General features: G+C 43.9%; 1 protein-coding gene across 2 annotated transcripts in view; it reads right to left on the bottom strand.

Moving 5' to 3' along the window:
* Positions 1-325: 325 nt before the first annotated feature.
* TSHZ2 (teashirt zinc finger homeobox 2) overlaps positions 326-13,360 on the bottom strand; it is a 210,413-nt gene continuing 197,378 nt past the window's right edge. For both annotated transcript variants that reach the window (XM_039719453.1, XM_039719454.1), the window contains exon 3: positions 326-9,369. Coding sequence is in view for 1 of the 2 variants with exons in the window: in XM_039719454.1 (XP_039575388.1) it covers positions 9,368-9,369 (2 nt within the window). In the remaining variant the exon portion in view is untranslated. The remainder of the gene's footprint in view (positions 9,370-13,360) is intronic.

Here is a 13,360-nt window from a genome sequence, read left to right as displayed (position 1 = left end):
CCCCACAGCCACAGGAGGGAGAGGGAAAGATTGGGAGAAACCAGCACAGGGTGGTGGCGTTGCTTTCCCCCATCTCTTTTTCTTTAAATTATTATTATTGAAGGGAAAAGAGCTGGTAGAAATCCTGCGTGAGTTTTACTGAAACAGGCACATTCCTGTGGTTTTTGCACTCCCACAGCCCCTCCAGGTCAGTCTTTTTCTTTCTCTGCAGAGAAAGAAAGGCAAAAAAAAAAAAAAAAAAAAAAAAAAAAAAAAAAAAAAAAAAAAAAAAAAAAAAAAAAAAAAAGAACGAAAGAAAAGAAAAACCCACACAAAAATCAATCCATCAAATGTCATTACAGATTTATTAAGCCTGATGTAGAAAGACTTTTAACAGTAACATCTTCAGAAAGCATAAAAAGAGCACTTCTGTTCAGTCTTGTGCTTTGAAAATCTAAATATATTTTTATCATATAAATAATTCTTTTCATGTTTTAAGTGCATCTGTTTTTTTTTTTTTTCCTTTTTCTCTCTTTTTTTCCCCCCCTTTTCAAATTTCCATTTTACAATTGGCCAAAAAACCCGAAGTCTGCATTGACTGAAATGAAGCCATTTGCAAAGCTAATGATGTTGTGAAGCATGTCTGTGGTGAGCCGTATCAGCTAGATTTCAGAAAGGTAGTTCAATGAGTGCAGCATTAAAATGAGGGACAGCCTCCAGCAAAATCATAATTGAACACACCCAAGTCCTTAATGTCTGCAGTTGGGTTTCCTGATGCAAATTACGATAACATTTCAGATGGGAGCAGTCGCTTTCCAGTAGCTGCAGTGGAAAAGAGACATTTTATGCCACAAAGGGAAGAATTACCATGTTTAAAAATGTAAATAATATATGTATAGAAACCTTTTTTATGGAAATGAGGCATTCAGGATTATGTGAACAGTTTGGGCTATTTTTTTTTTTCCTTTTAAACACAACAGATAAAGATGTGTGATCTATTATTCAGGGCTTTAATTACAGTTCTAAAACTGCAGTGATTTTATTAAAAAAAAAATCCCTGGGCATAAAAAGTAATGTTTTCGGTGGGAAAGTTGAGGGATTTTTTTTAATACAATGTGTTTGCCGTGGTGAAAATACAGAACAAAAAAAATCACCATTAATAGATTTCAATGCTACAAAAACATACACAGAAATACATCTTAAATGCTCTGGAATGCAGTCATCTTCCTGTAAATCAGAAAAGGCCTTAGATAAATAGGTTTGACCTGATTTAAATTTAATGAGATACATAGTCCTGATTGTTAATAATTGGTTTGGGGGAACCCAAAACAATAAAAGCAATAATCTCCTCTGGTATAAATTATACGAATTTATTTAGCAATCAACCGAAGGGGGAGGGGGGGGAAGCCATTAACATTATCAATTTGTTTAGTTGAAGTTAGTTATAATAAGCAAATAATTGGGAGCCAAATTGCCAGGCAGGCTTGGAGAAAGTGAATATTGGGAAATGCTGCGTGTGATGAAGCTCTGGGGCCACTAGATGGTATGGTCCTCCCAGCAGAAAGGGCTTTTTCCATGCAAGGCCCATTCATAATCATCCAAACCAAGTGAAACATGGTTTTGATTAAAGCAGCCTGTTGGCTCAATAATCTTGGTAATTTTAAAAACATCCTTAATGTGGAAGAAGAACACTGCAATGTCAGAGATGGCCTTGGGGCCCATTATAAACAGCAACAAAATAAATAAGGAGAAGAAATGAGAGGTCATGAAAACAAAATTAAGCTAATGTTTCAAATTTTGACAATTATGAATTGTTCCTCCAAGAAGACATTAAAAAAAATAATTCAGGCACTATTAGATAAAATACAAAGAGAATAATTGTACATGTATGAGTTTCCCATGGGTCTAAGCATGCTTTAAAAGCAAAACTTGGCTTAGATTTCCCCTCTTCCCCCCGCCCCCCTTTCTAGCCAGCAATTGGGCAGGTCTCATGCAAACACAGACTTGCTTCTCCCAGTTCCTCCAAAAACTCCTCTCCAATCCTTTATGAGCCATTAAAAGATGATGACCAAGAAAACAAACAAACAGAAATTACAAGCGTATTTTCTATGGAAAAAAAAATAATATCCCCCATTATGGACCTTTTTTTTCTTTTTGTAGGAAACCGAAACAAGCAAATATAACAAAATCTGTGTTCGTAACATGGCAATATAGTTAATATATACAAATATGTACAGTATAAAAATGCATCAAAGGCGCAACTTTTCATCCAAACAAGCTGCAGTGCCCGAGGAGGAGCAGCTTGGCCCCCTCCTCTCTAAGTTACAGGCAATATGTTCTGTACAGCATGCACTGGTTACAAAATGAGTGCAGGAGCACCGAGACATTCGCCGGGGAGAGTCACCACCAGGCCCTCGCCAGGGAGTCCCGTCTGCCTTGTTCATATAAAAAATGGGTTTAATCTTGCTTTTTTTGCCATTTGGAGTATATACATTTGTGGTTTTTTTAAAGAGAAATGAGATTTTGATTCTTTATTTTCCTTATTGTTTTCGAAACAGGATCCTAACAGCACGGGTCACAGATGTCACCTGAGGATGCTGCCAACAACAAACGTGTGACGAAGCACTGGCGCTGGGGCAGAGCAAACCCATCCAAAGTCACCAGTGTGGCCAGCTGTGCTCCATGACTGACTGGGGGTGGGTCCCTCCTGATTCCTGCTGACATGTTCCAGGTGATAAAACCCAAAACAAACACACAGAGTAAAAGACCAACAAAGGATTAAGAAGAGGTGCCCGAGCACAAGACAAAAGGGCGCATTGTACCAGAGACGTAGGACAGAGAAGTACCCTGAGCCGAATAAGAACTGTTGAGCTTGACAGCTTTTGCAACCTGTATTGCACATTGCAGCATCTGCTGCGGGGTAGAGCCAAGACCCTGCCCTGCACATCCTGCAGGTCCCTGCTGCCAGCAGTGCCCAGCTGCTGCCCCAGCCCCGGAGCCGCTGCCTGCTCCCAAAGGGATGCACACACACTCACCCACCCCTGTGTGCCCGCGTCTGATGGGTGCTGTGGAAATGTCTGTGTCACCTGCACGTCCTCCTGGACACACACAGAAGTGCCATCCTTAAATGTTACCTGGACCAGGTTCTAGGTGAGTATTGCCCACAGAGATCTCCCCCGTTTCAGGCGGTTGGGAGGATGTGTGATGTCGTGTGGGGATGGGGAAAGCTTCCCTGCCTTTAACGTGGCTGCATTTTTGCAAGATGTTATTGTCATTTTCTTCATGAAATACTGATCGTTTTTCCCCCTGCTATCTCATCTAAGGAATCTAATGAAAGAATTTGTTGCCTTTACTTAAATCAAAAAAAGAAAGGAAAAAAAAAGTTTGCTCAGCTCGATGGTGTGAACTGAAGTGGAGCTGTGCGATCCGCCAGGATTAGTGTTTAATCTGTTGTCTCAAACAGGGCTTTTTACAAAGGCCTAAAGACATTTCATGAGCTGAGAGGGATGATGAACTGGAAGTTTATTACTCTGCAGTTAAGTCCAGTGGTACAGCAAGTTCACTTTTAAAAATACTCTCCAAGAAAATATGGTGCAAACATTTTGGTACAAGAAATGAGTGTTGTCTGAAACTTCATCTACTCTTCACATCTCTTCTGGCATAATGAGGGCAAAAAATCCACCACTAGGCAGAAGGATACTGGGATGAAAGTGCTTGCACTGGTAGAAAAGTGGTCCAGCAGAGCAGAGGGAGCTGTACCAGTATAAAGTGCTTTATAGTGATACAGCTGGTGTTATTTTACAAACATGGCCACATCAATATCAAAGTTTTGCAATCACCTCCCTGACATAACTAAAAACCTTCTCAAGTACAGGAGATTTAATGTGCCTTGAGCTAGGGACTGAAGTTTGCTGGACTTGTTTTCAAAAATGCCTAAATATGTTCAGAATCTGAGGTTGGGACATGAGGATGGCGTTTGGAGCTGAGAAGACAGAGGGTAAATCTGCTGGATTTGAAAGGGTGGCTCTGGATCTACACAGGAATAAATGCATCCAGAATCTGGCCTCTGTTTTTCAGACATTGGACTGAAATGGGAGGGAGGTGCTTGCAGGGAGGATGGGGGGATGTGGCACAGCAAGTGTGGGGTGCAAAGGTGAGTCAGCTTCCAGTATCATTGCAAACCCATTATTTTTATTATTTTATTCTTTCACTTTCTTTCACAAGACAACTGGAGAATAAGAATTCTGAATTCTACATGCTTTCCACTGCAGGAAATAAAGAAGAAATAAAATGTAGAAAAAAAGAAAACCCAGGAAGCATTTCTGGAATAAAAGGGCCATCAACAAACAGGCTAGTCTTGAGTTCAGGTGCTGAAAAATTAAGACCTCATTGATGAAATGTAATTGAAATCTGCCTTTAGATGCATATCCTTTATTTTGTTATGTTTAAAAATATTGCACTGGTCCAAACTGACACAAATGGTCAAAGGTTGGACTCGATGATCTTGGAGATCTTTCCCAACCTAAAAGATTCTGTGGCATAAAAAAGGCTCTGTTTGCACCCACAATGTCCAACCCAAACTCTTCAGCACCATCATGGAAATGTTCTTAGCTCTAGTGAAATTCAGGAGCTTCTTGCTGACCATTTCCAGCTGAGGACAAGAAAAAAATTTGTGGGACAAATTGTGACAGGGAGCAGAAAACCCAGGTGAGGAAAACCCCAGTGTCACTGACCCTGCTGTGAAACCGAAGGAGAAGCAGTCTGGGGGCTCTGGGGTGGTCAATACCCAGGAGTTACAGCTCCATAATTCCTAACCCAACTTCCTGGGAGCAGAAATGACATGTCTGTGCTGGGACAAGATGGGCACATTCCAGTAGCACTTGCTGACAGTCCATGGAAGTGGCTCACACGGCGCTCCTGCCTGGGGACAGATGGCCTTTAAAGCCTGCTGTAATTGCAACGTATTGATCTGGAATCTGTGATCAATACTGTCTTTATAGAGAGAATTTTAAATATAAATTGCATCGTATATCTGTTGGTGAGGACAAAAGCCCTGTGTGATGGAGATCTCCCACTGCCAGCCCCGGAGTGACGGTGGAATATGGACAGGGGACAGCCCAGCCAGAGCCACCTCTTCAGTCTCTGCCAAAAATCAGGCTGCTTGCCTCATTCCCTTGTGTTCTTAATGGGTTTGATCCCACAGTAACACCCCCAGCAAGACCCTGAGTGTCTGGATCAGGCCAGGGGAGCCAGCACAGAGCCAGTGTCCCCTCAGCAGCTCAGCTGCCACCCAAAACCCCAAGATTGCTTTGTCCTGGTCACCTGGGGCAGCTCGTTTTCCATGCAAATCCTGCACGGGTTCTTCCCAGTGGGAATATCCCCTTCTGGTTTAGGAGCTGAACTGCGGGTATGAAGTAATCGATAAATATGGCACTTTATCAAAACATGATTAAGGAAAGAAAAAGAGGCCAAAAATTAGGGAAACAATCCTGCCATTTGAATGCATGAGAGTTGACTCAATCGCCTGTAAAACTGGCTTGGAAGGCTTCACCCCCTATCGTGCTAATATATAATTATTGATTTTTAAAATGACTTTTTATATCCTCCCTCATCTCTAAAAAAGCTAGGGAGGTCAGTCTTGTAAATACTTTTACAAGTAGGTAATAAAACCCATAATAACTTGCATTGACAAGTAATTACTGGGCAGGTTTGTTAGCAGATTCTCAAAGATATTCTTTTAACCCAACAATTATTATTGTACTAATGACAGCCATTTTTAAAGTTAAGTGTCCTTCTCCCTCTCAGCTTAAGTAACAAAAACCTGGGAAAACCACCTGAGACTGATCCACTGAAATTCTTACATATTAGGCCCCAAAGGGATGCTAATTACATCCCTGTTTTAAAATAGAACATTTTTTTTTCAGGTGATATGGCTTATTTTGACATGGATGGTGGCGGGAAGGGAGCTCTGGTTTCTGAATAAATCTTTCAAAGCAGTGTGTAAGGGTAACAATTCTTCCTGCTTTATTTCAGTGCAAGAGCATAAACAGCTTGGATATGTGGTGTATCAATATGCCACTTGTTAATAAGCAAGGGCGTGAATCATAAATATTCGGCTGTTTGATCACCAGCCTTTTAATTAATGTTTTGATGATCTCCAATAAGAATAAAAGTCAGAACGATAGATATTGAGTAGCAACGACAGAGAAAAGATGCAATGATTTTTTGTGCTACCTGATTTATATGACAGAAAAACTATCAACTCATCCAGTTTCGTACAGAGAAAAGAGAGGAGAGACGTACATTTTCCCTTTTTTATATCGTATTGTAAAAAAAAAATAAAAATCACTTAATTCAAATGTGTACCTAAAACGTTCCCCGAGGACAGCGATGCAGGCAAAATAATCAAGCTTTAGTACTGTGTGAAAAGGTTTGTGGCCAGATCTTTAAACAGAGTAGCTGCTCCCACACAGTGAAGGCTCCTGAGCAAAACCTGACCTCCCTCAGGGGGTTTGGCCTTTCCAAAATCTCCCCAAACTTTTGCAGCTCCGGGGTCCTGGATGGGGCCATGTACCCTATGGTCACCCTGAGGGCACCATAAAGGCTTATTTCCCACCAAAACTGAGCAGCTGGTGCCCCAAATAGCCCCAGCTCCGGGTGCTGTGGGCTGGCTGGGGACCCCAGTCCTCCTTTTTGTGGGAAGAGGCTCCCGAGAGCTCCCCATGTGGGAATTCCTACAGCCTGGCCTTGCCACAGGTGCAAACCCCTGCGTGGAGAATCCAATTAAAAACCAGCCAAACTCCCAGCAGTGACAGCATCAGGGCTGGGAGCTTCACCTGCCACACGCTGTGAGAAGCCCAATATTTTCTCCCTGCACCCAAAAGCTCAGGTAAAGGAGCCCATGTGCAGTTTCTCCCCCGGGTGATTTTCTGCAGTGCTTGTGGCCTTTGGGTCGGCACCACAGGACCCACCTTGTGCAACTTCACCTCATAACTCTGGCCTGGGCTGTGCAATTTAACAGCTTCTGAGGAGCTCGATGCTAATGCATTGATTTTGCTTTAATAGAATTTTGTTGTCGATGGCCGGTGCTCAGCATGGTGCAGGCTTCAATCTTAACCCATCTGAAGGCTCTGCTCGTTTCCAGTTGAGCTCCGTTCATTTCCAGTTGAATAGGTTAAGCAAAGACAGACCTCACTGTTCTCAATTCACTTTATGATCCTCCCATCATAAAAAATAATATCAGCACCTTGCTTTTCATGTCAGAACTACATTTGAGCTGCTATTCCCTATGCCCATGAGTAAATCCCATAAAAGCCGCCCCGTTGTACTGTCGCTATTTTTCCTTGTGGATGATTGATTGATGGATGAGTGCTGACACTTCAATGAAGCTATTTCGACTGCCATCTCAATCCGATGATGTGAGGGGTATATTTTCTGTCCATGCCTCATTACTTCAGAATGACATTCCTGGAACTTCATTTACTTTTTCCCTCCTTCCCTCAAGCGCCATATTTTTTCCCATCTAGGTTATGCATGCCATAAAAAAAGCAATTTGCTATTATATGTGGCATAAGGGCAACACTTTCCCTAGGAGGTAAATAAGAAGGGCCTTTTTTTCTCCTCCATGTTGAGTTTAGGGATCATGTCAAAATTTCCCAAGCAGTGCCAAAACAGGCCCTTCTGCACAGGCCACAGGGAATGCAGGGAACGTGTTTAGTCTGATTTTCTGACTGCTGCTCTTCAATTATATCCTTGAACATCGTGAACAAAACAACAGGAAAAGCCACTCCAAAGCCCTTTCTGATTTGAGAAAGAGCCTCTTCTCCACTTGTGCCTCACATACTTTGAATATTTCATTTGCCACGGAATAGCGATTTACAACTTGATCCAGACTTATTTTTCCTTGGAGAATAAGGGAAGTTCATCGTTAAATGCAGAGATGGATTTGTCTGCTGGAGGTTGTTGTCTCTGAGTGAGAGCAAGCAGGGCTGTGCCTGGATTTCCAAGCAGTGCACTAGGAACAGTGGGACTCGTGACATTGGCATATCCTGGAAGATTCTGGGAGTTGACTTGGGACCCGATTTTAATCTGTGTAATACAGTATTCCCGTTAATAATAATGTATAATTAAGACATCCGTTAAAAATCCATAACGTTAATTTAATGGAGAAAATCTAATACAGTTCTATTGGAATTTTTACGTTAAATTAACTTTAACGGGCTTTTAATGGATGTCTTAATTAGATCTCATTATTAACGTGAATATTCCACAAATTAAAACTGGGGCCTCGAAGTTTTAATGAAAAAAGTTACAAGCACAAATTTGGAATTGCCATTTTTGTAGCCCCCTTCTCCCAGGTCGGGGTGGGTTTGAAGGCGCGGCCGGCAGTGCTGGCCGGGCCGGACAGAGCTCGGACACCAGATTCTGATCCCAGTTTTGGTGGCACAAATCCAAAGTCACTCTGTTGACCACAACAGAGCTTCAGATTTACACTCACCTAACTGAGAAAGGAACTCTACTTTTATTCTTTTATATCTATATATAGATATTTATATAGTGATATTTATATATAGATATATCTATATTTATATAATGTTCAATAATCTAACAATAGTACTTTTGTTTAAAAACCCCTCCATCCCATATGTCTCGTCATAAACCGTAATGGAGATTTAAATATATATATATATCTGAGGAATAAAACAAACGGAAAATAATCCATTTCAAACAAATCTTTGGCAGCAACATGGTTAAGCATAACTATTTGAACAACTTGCACAGAAGATTAACATTGTTCAGAGGTTTTTTGGCTCAGAATCTGTTTTAACTTAATAATTCTTGTACTTACTGTGATGTATTGATCCCTAGTGCAATGACTGGATTGGGCAACCCAGGTGCAACAGTAATAGCTGCACAGAATAGAAACATTTCCTTTAGACAAACTATCCCAAAGGGGTTATAAATAGGAAATGGACATTACCATGAAAAGCAAAGCTTCCAATGTGACTGCATCTTGTGTAGCACACTTGGACATTAAACTATGAAGAATTTTTTTTTCCTGTCAAGTGTTACAAATTGACGAAATAAGTACATCAATGTTCTCAGTCATTATCTTACTTCAGTGGCACTTTGTTTTAGTGACAGCAAAAAGGGACAGTGGAGACCAGACAGCCCCAGTGCAGTTTATCAATGAAAATCTAATATCGTCCATAAGCAGGGGAGTGGAAATCAATACTTCATTACCAAATTGTTAGTGAGGATGAAGAAGAATAGCAGGAGTTTTTTGGCAGCCTCCTCGGTCCGGGTTGCTGTGAGTTCAATGTCAGGGCCGCGGTGGCGAGCGGGGCCGGGCGCGGAGCTGGGCTGGAGAGCTGGACTAAGGCAATCGTCCTGCAAGCACAACAACAACAACAGCCAGGGTTACACGGGCTGGGCACAGCCACGCCTCTGAGCAGGCACTTCCAGCCGTGGAAATGTCTGCAAGTGAGCTCTGCTTTATTCTGTGCACCCCCAGGCTCGCAGCAAGCCGGGACACACAAGGGTGGATGGAGCCCTGGTGCCACAACCCTGCAGGGAACCATTCTGTGGGTGAACTCCAGCTGCTGCTGAGGCTCCACCTGGTCACTGAACCCTTTATCTGCTTCTCCCCCATGCTCCTTAAACTTGGAATTTTAGAGCCAAGAACATGCTCTAAAATCTTCATGGAGAGTTGGACATCCTGGTACCCACACAGTGTCTAATTACCCCATTATTCCTGAATAATTCCTACTTGCTGTGGCACCTCCCCAGCATTAAAAACCATCTTCCAAAGGACCTTTTCCATCCTGCAGCTGCTAAAAGTGCTAAGTGACTCAAGTTGGGAAGCTGCTGCTACACAGAGACAGAAGGGGCTTGTTTTATTTAATTTCAAGATGTGGGTTTAAAAGTTCAGCCCAAAGCTGGGTTCTGCTTTGCTTGTAACCTGGGAGAAAGATACTGAGGAAAGCAGAAGAAAAAAACCAACTGGAAAAATAGGGTGAGAAATGAGGCAGGCAATAAGTAGAGTGAAAGTCAATCTGGAGAGAGCACAGAGGAAAAAAAGAGCTGCAGTGGGCAGAGAAATATGTTACTGAAAAATATATTATCTGTTCAAGGCCATGGCTATTTCAGCAAACACAACTCAAATCCTGCAATGTGTTCTCTGTGTTCTGGCTAAATCAACTGGAAATTCAGTAGCAGCTTTATTTAAAGTAAAATAAACTCAGCTTTTCAAAAAATTCCATACGAAAACAAAAAAGTCCATTGACTTCATGCTAGTTAGTTTATAATTTGGTTTGGTTTACAATATCTTCACCTTTTCAGTTTTCACAGTGATGCTGAGTTTTGCATTGGCAACCCAGACCTGCTGTGGAGAAACTGTTGGAAGGGAAGAGGAGGTTTTGGCAGCTGAACGTGGAGACTTTTGGCAACTGAGGATGCATGGAAGTCAGTCTGAAATTGTGGTGAATACCTTGGATCATTATTCCCACTTAAAAGATATTAAAAGCAATCCATGTTGACACTTTATGATGTTGCCTTTAGGTTTCAGAGGTAACGCTCCAGAGCAATTCTCACTTTGCAAAGCTCCTATTTTTCACTACAAAAGGGCAGAGCTGTGCCAGTTTATACCCTGTCAAATGTTAAAGAAATCCAGAAGCATTGCTATTGTAGGGCCTGGAGCTGACACACAGCAATGCTGCAGCCAAATTCTCACTGTGGGATCACCTCTGCCAACGATCCAAGGGAGACTGGGGATGGAAGAGGCACTGGGCTTTACCTTTCCCAGAGGTTTCCAGGGTGGAAAGCTCCCTGTGACATCCCAGCTGAGTCCTGCCTTGGATCACAGCAGGCCCTGCAGCATCTGTGTCCCTCACGGAGGTGGGACACAGGCTCTGTGTGGTGAGGACACTGGTGACCCAGCTGAGAGCAGGAGTGGTGACCCTTCACTAGGCCAACCCTGCCTCCAGAACATCGTTAGGATAACTAAGCTAAATTAGTGTCACCCAAAGTGCTAAATCTGGGGAGGAGTCTTGGAGTTACTGCAGAGCACTGGTTCCCTGCCAGTGGGAAATATTTATGAAAACTTGGATTGGAAAAGTGAAAAGCCAAACTCCTGCCCCCTTTTCTGTTTGTGCCATTGTGAGGAAGGCCCTGAGAACTTTGAATCAGCATAGCAATATTCCTGGTCACTTGTCTGTCACAGAACAACACTGAGAACACTTTTAGCCCTGGGCAGACACTTCAGAGGCACATTGGTCAGAGGGAAGGTCCATGAGAAACTCTTCTGGCAACAAATAAACTTTTGAGGCTCAGTGTCCATGTACTTGACTAATGGTAACATCTGTGCACAAGTCAAATCAATTGGGACTTGGCATTGATTTCCACAGGATAAATACTTCACCCCTAAGGTCCTTTGGCCAACTGAAGTCTCCATCCTTGTGGGTTTTGTTGGTTTTTTTTTTTTTTTTTTTTAATTGATACCACTGCAGGCTGGGACAGGACTTTGGGAAATTAATTAGTGTGAGCCCTGATCAATAAGGGTCATAGTTTATGTATTTCATTATCAAGTCTGTAAGAGATTCAGGGAGTTTGTGGAGAGCTTGTCACCTGCAGTCAGGGCAGAGCAGCCTGTACACTCCAACAGAAGGTGATGGGCAGAGTCTGGTGCTCCCTGGGCATTTGCTGAAGTGTAGCTCACCCTGTGCCATAAGGAAAACTCCACCATTTAAATCATGTTCTGAAAACGTGGCTGAGGGTGTTCATTATACTGGTGTCTTGTACAGCATATGTGAAATATCAGTTGCAGATACTGAAGCTTTGCTTTTATTTAACACTAATTATCGAGCCATCAACAGATGTAAAAAGCCGTATCTATTTTAACGCGGATGTGTCAGGACTCAGCATTCCTCCTCGCAGCCTCCTTCCCTCTCCTTGTCCATGGCACAGCTTCCCTCTCCTCATCCCAGCCGTGCCAGAAAAACACAGCTGTGAAACCTCTGAAAGGGGAGCTCTCGAACGCGTCTGCAGCCCCAGACAGCTGTCAAGTGCGTGTCAGCAGCTCGTGGCACGCCAGGTCCCGGCGGTGACAGTGGCTCTGCCGGGCCGGGCTGGGCTCCTGGAGCTCCTGGAGCTGGGCTGGGCTGAGCTGAGCTGGGCTCCCAGCTCACACAGCAGCTCGTGGCACGCCAGGTCCCGGCGGTGACAGTGGCTCTGCCGGGCCGGGCTGGGCTCCTGGAGCTCCTGGAGCTGGGCTGGGCTGAGCTGAGCTGGGCTCCCAGCTCACACAGCAGCTCGTGGCACGCCAGGTCCCGGCGGTGACAGTGGCTCTGCCGGGCCGGGCTGGGCTCCTGGAGCTCCTGGAGCTGGGCTGGGCTCAGCTGAGCTGGGCTCACACAGCAGCGGCCAGCTGGGTGCCACATCCCCGTGCCTCTCTGCTCTCCCCATGTCCCCAAGGCCACACCGGCGGAGTGACACGGCCTGCTGGGGGTTCCCCATCGTGGGGTGGATCCCAGAATGGTTTGGGTTGGAGGGACCTTAAAGCCCATCCTGTTCAGCCTTTCACACCTTCCACTGAGTCAGGCTGCTCCAAACGCCATCCAGCCTGGCCTTGGGCACTGCCAGGGACCCAGGGGCAGCCACAGCTGCTCTGGGCACCGTGCCAGGGCTGCCCACCCTGCCAGGGAGGGATTTCTTCCTGACACCTCACCTAAATGTCCTCCTTCCAGTTTGAAGCCATTCTCCCTTGTGCTGTCACTCCAGTTTCTGCTGAAGAGCCCTTCCAGCCTCCCTGCAGACCCCCTCAGATCCTGGAAGGTGCTGGGAGGTCCTTCCAGAACCTGAAGTCCTTTTCTTGGGATTGCTGTCACCATTTGATTTTTGGGTTCTGCCACCTCTTCAGCGGCTCAGACTGAGGTGGGATGGAACTCCAGAGCCAGGCAGATGACAGCAGCTTCATGTAATTATAATGTCTTCTCTGTATTTCCATATCTTTGCTAATATCATTTTACCAGCTCCTATTTATGCAATGGGATAACAAAAATGACAATTTTCCTCTGTGATCCACCCACCACAGTCCATGGGAGCCTATGGATCAAAACTTTTCCAGGTTGCAGCTATACCTATCACAATAAATTGCAGGACTCTTTAAAGGCCACATAGAAAGACACAGACAGGCCCTTTGTGGTTACCAAACACGTTATCTCTAGATGTCATTTCTGACCTACTTTTGTTAGATTTTTGCAGCAGCACAAAATCTGTTCCTTAAAGAACCATGCCACGTGCACAGCACCTAGAAAGGGGGAAACAGCAAATCTGGATATATTTTATTTCATTTAGGACTCCTCTCACCATGAATTACAATGTT

This window comes from Passer montanus, unplaced genomic scaffold (assembly GCF_014805655.1).
Source record: "Passer montanus isolate IOZ18808 unplaced genomic scaffold, ASM1480565v1 scaffold41, whole genome shotgun sequence".
NCBI classification, from domain to species: domain Eukaryota; kingdom Metazoa; phylum Chordata; class Aves; order Passeriformes; family Passeridae; genus Passer; species Passer montanus.
The sequence above is the reverse complement of the archived record's forward strand: the minus strand, read 5'-3'. Positions and strand labels throughout refer to the sequence as shown.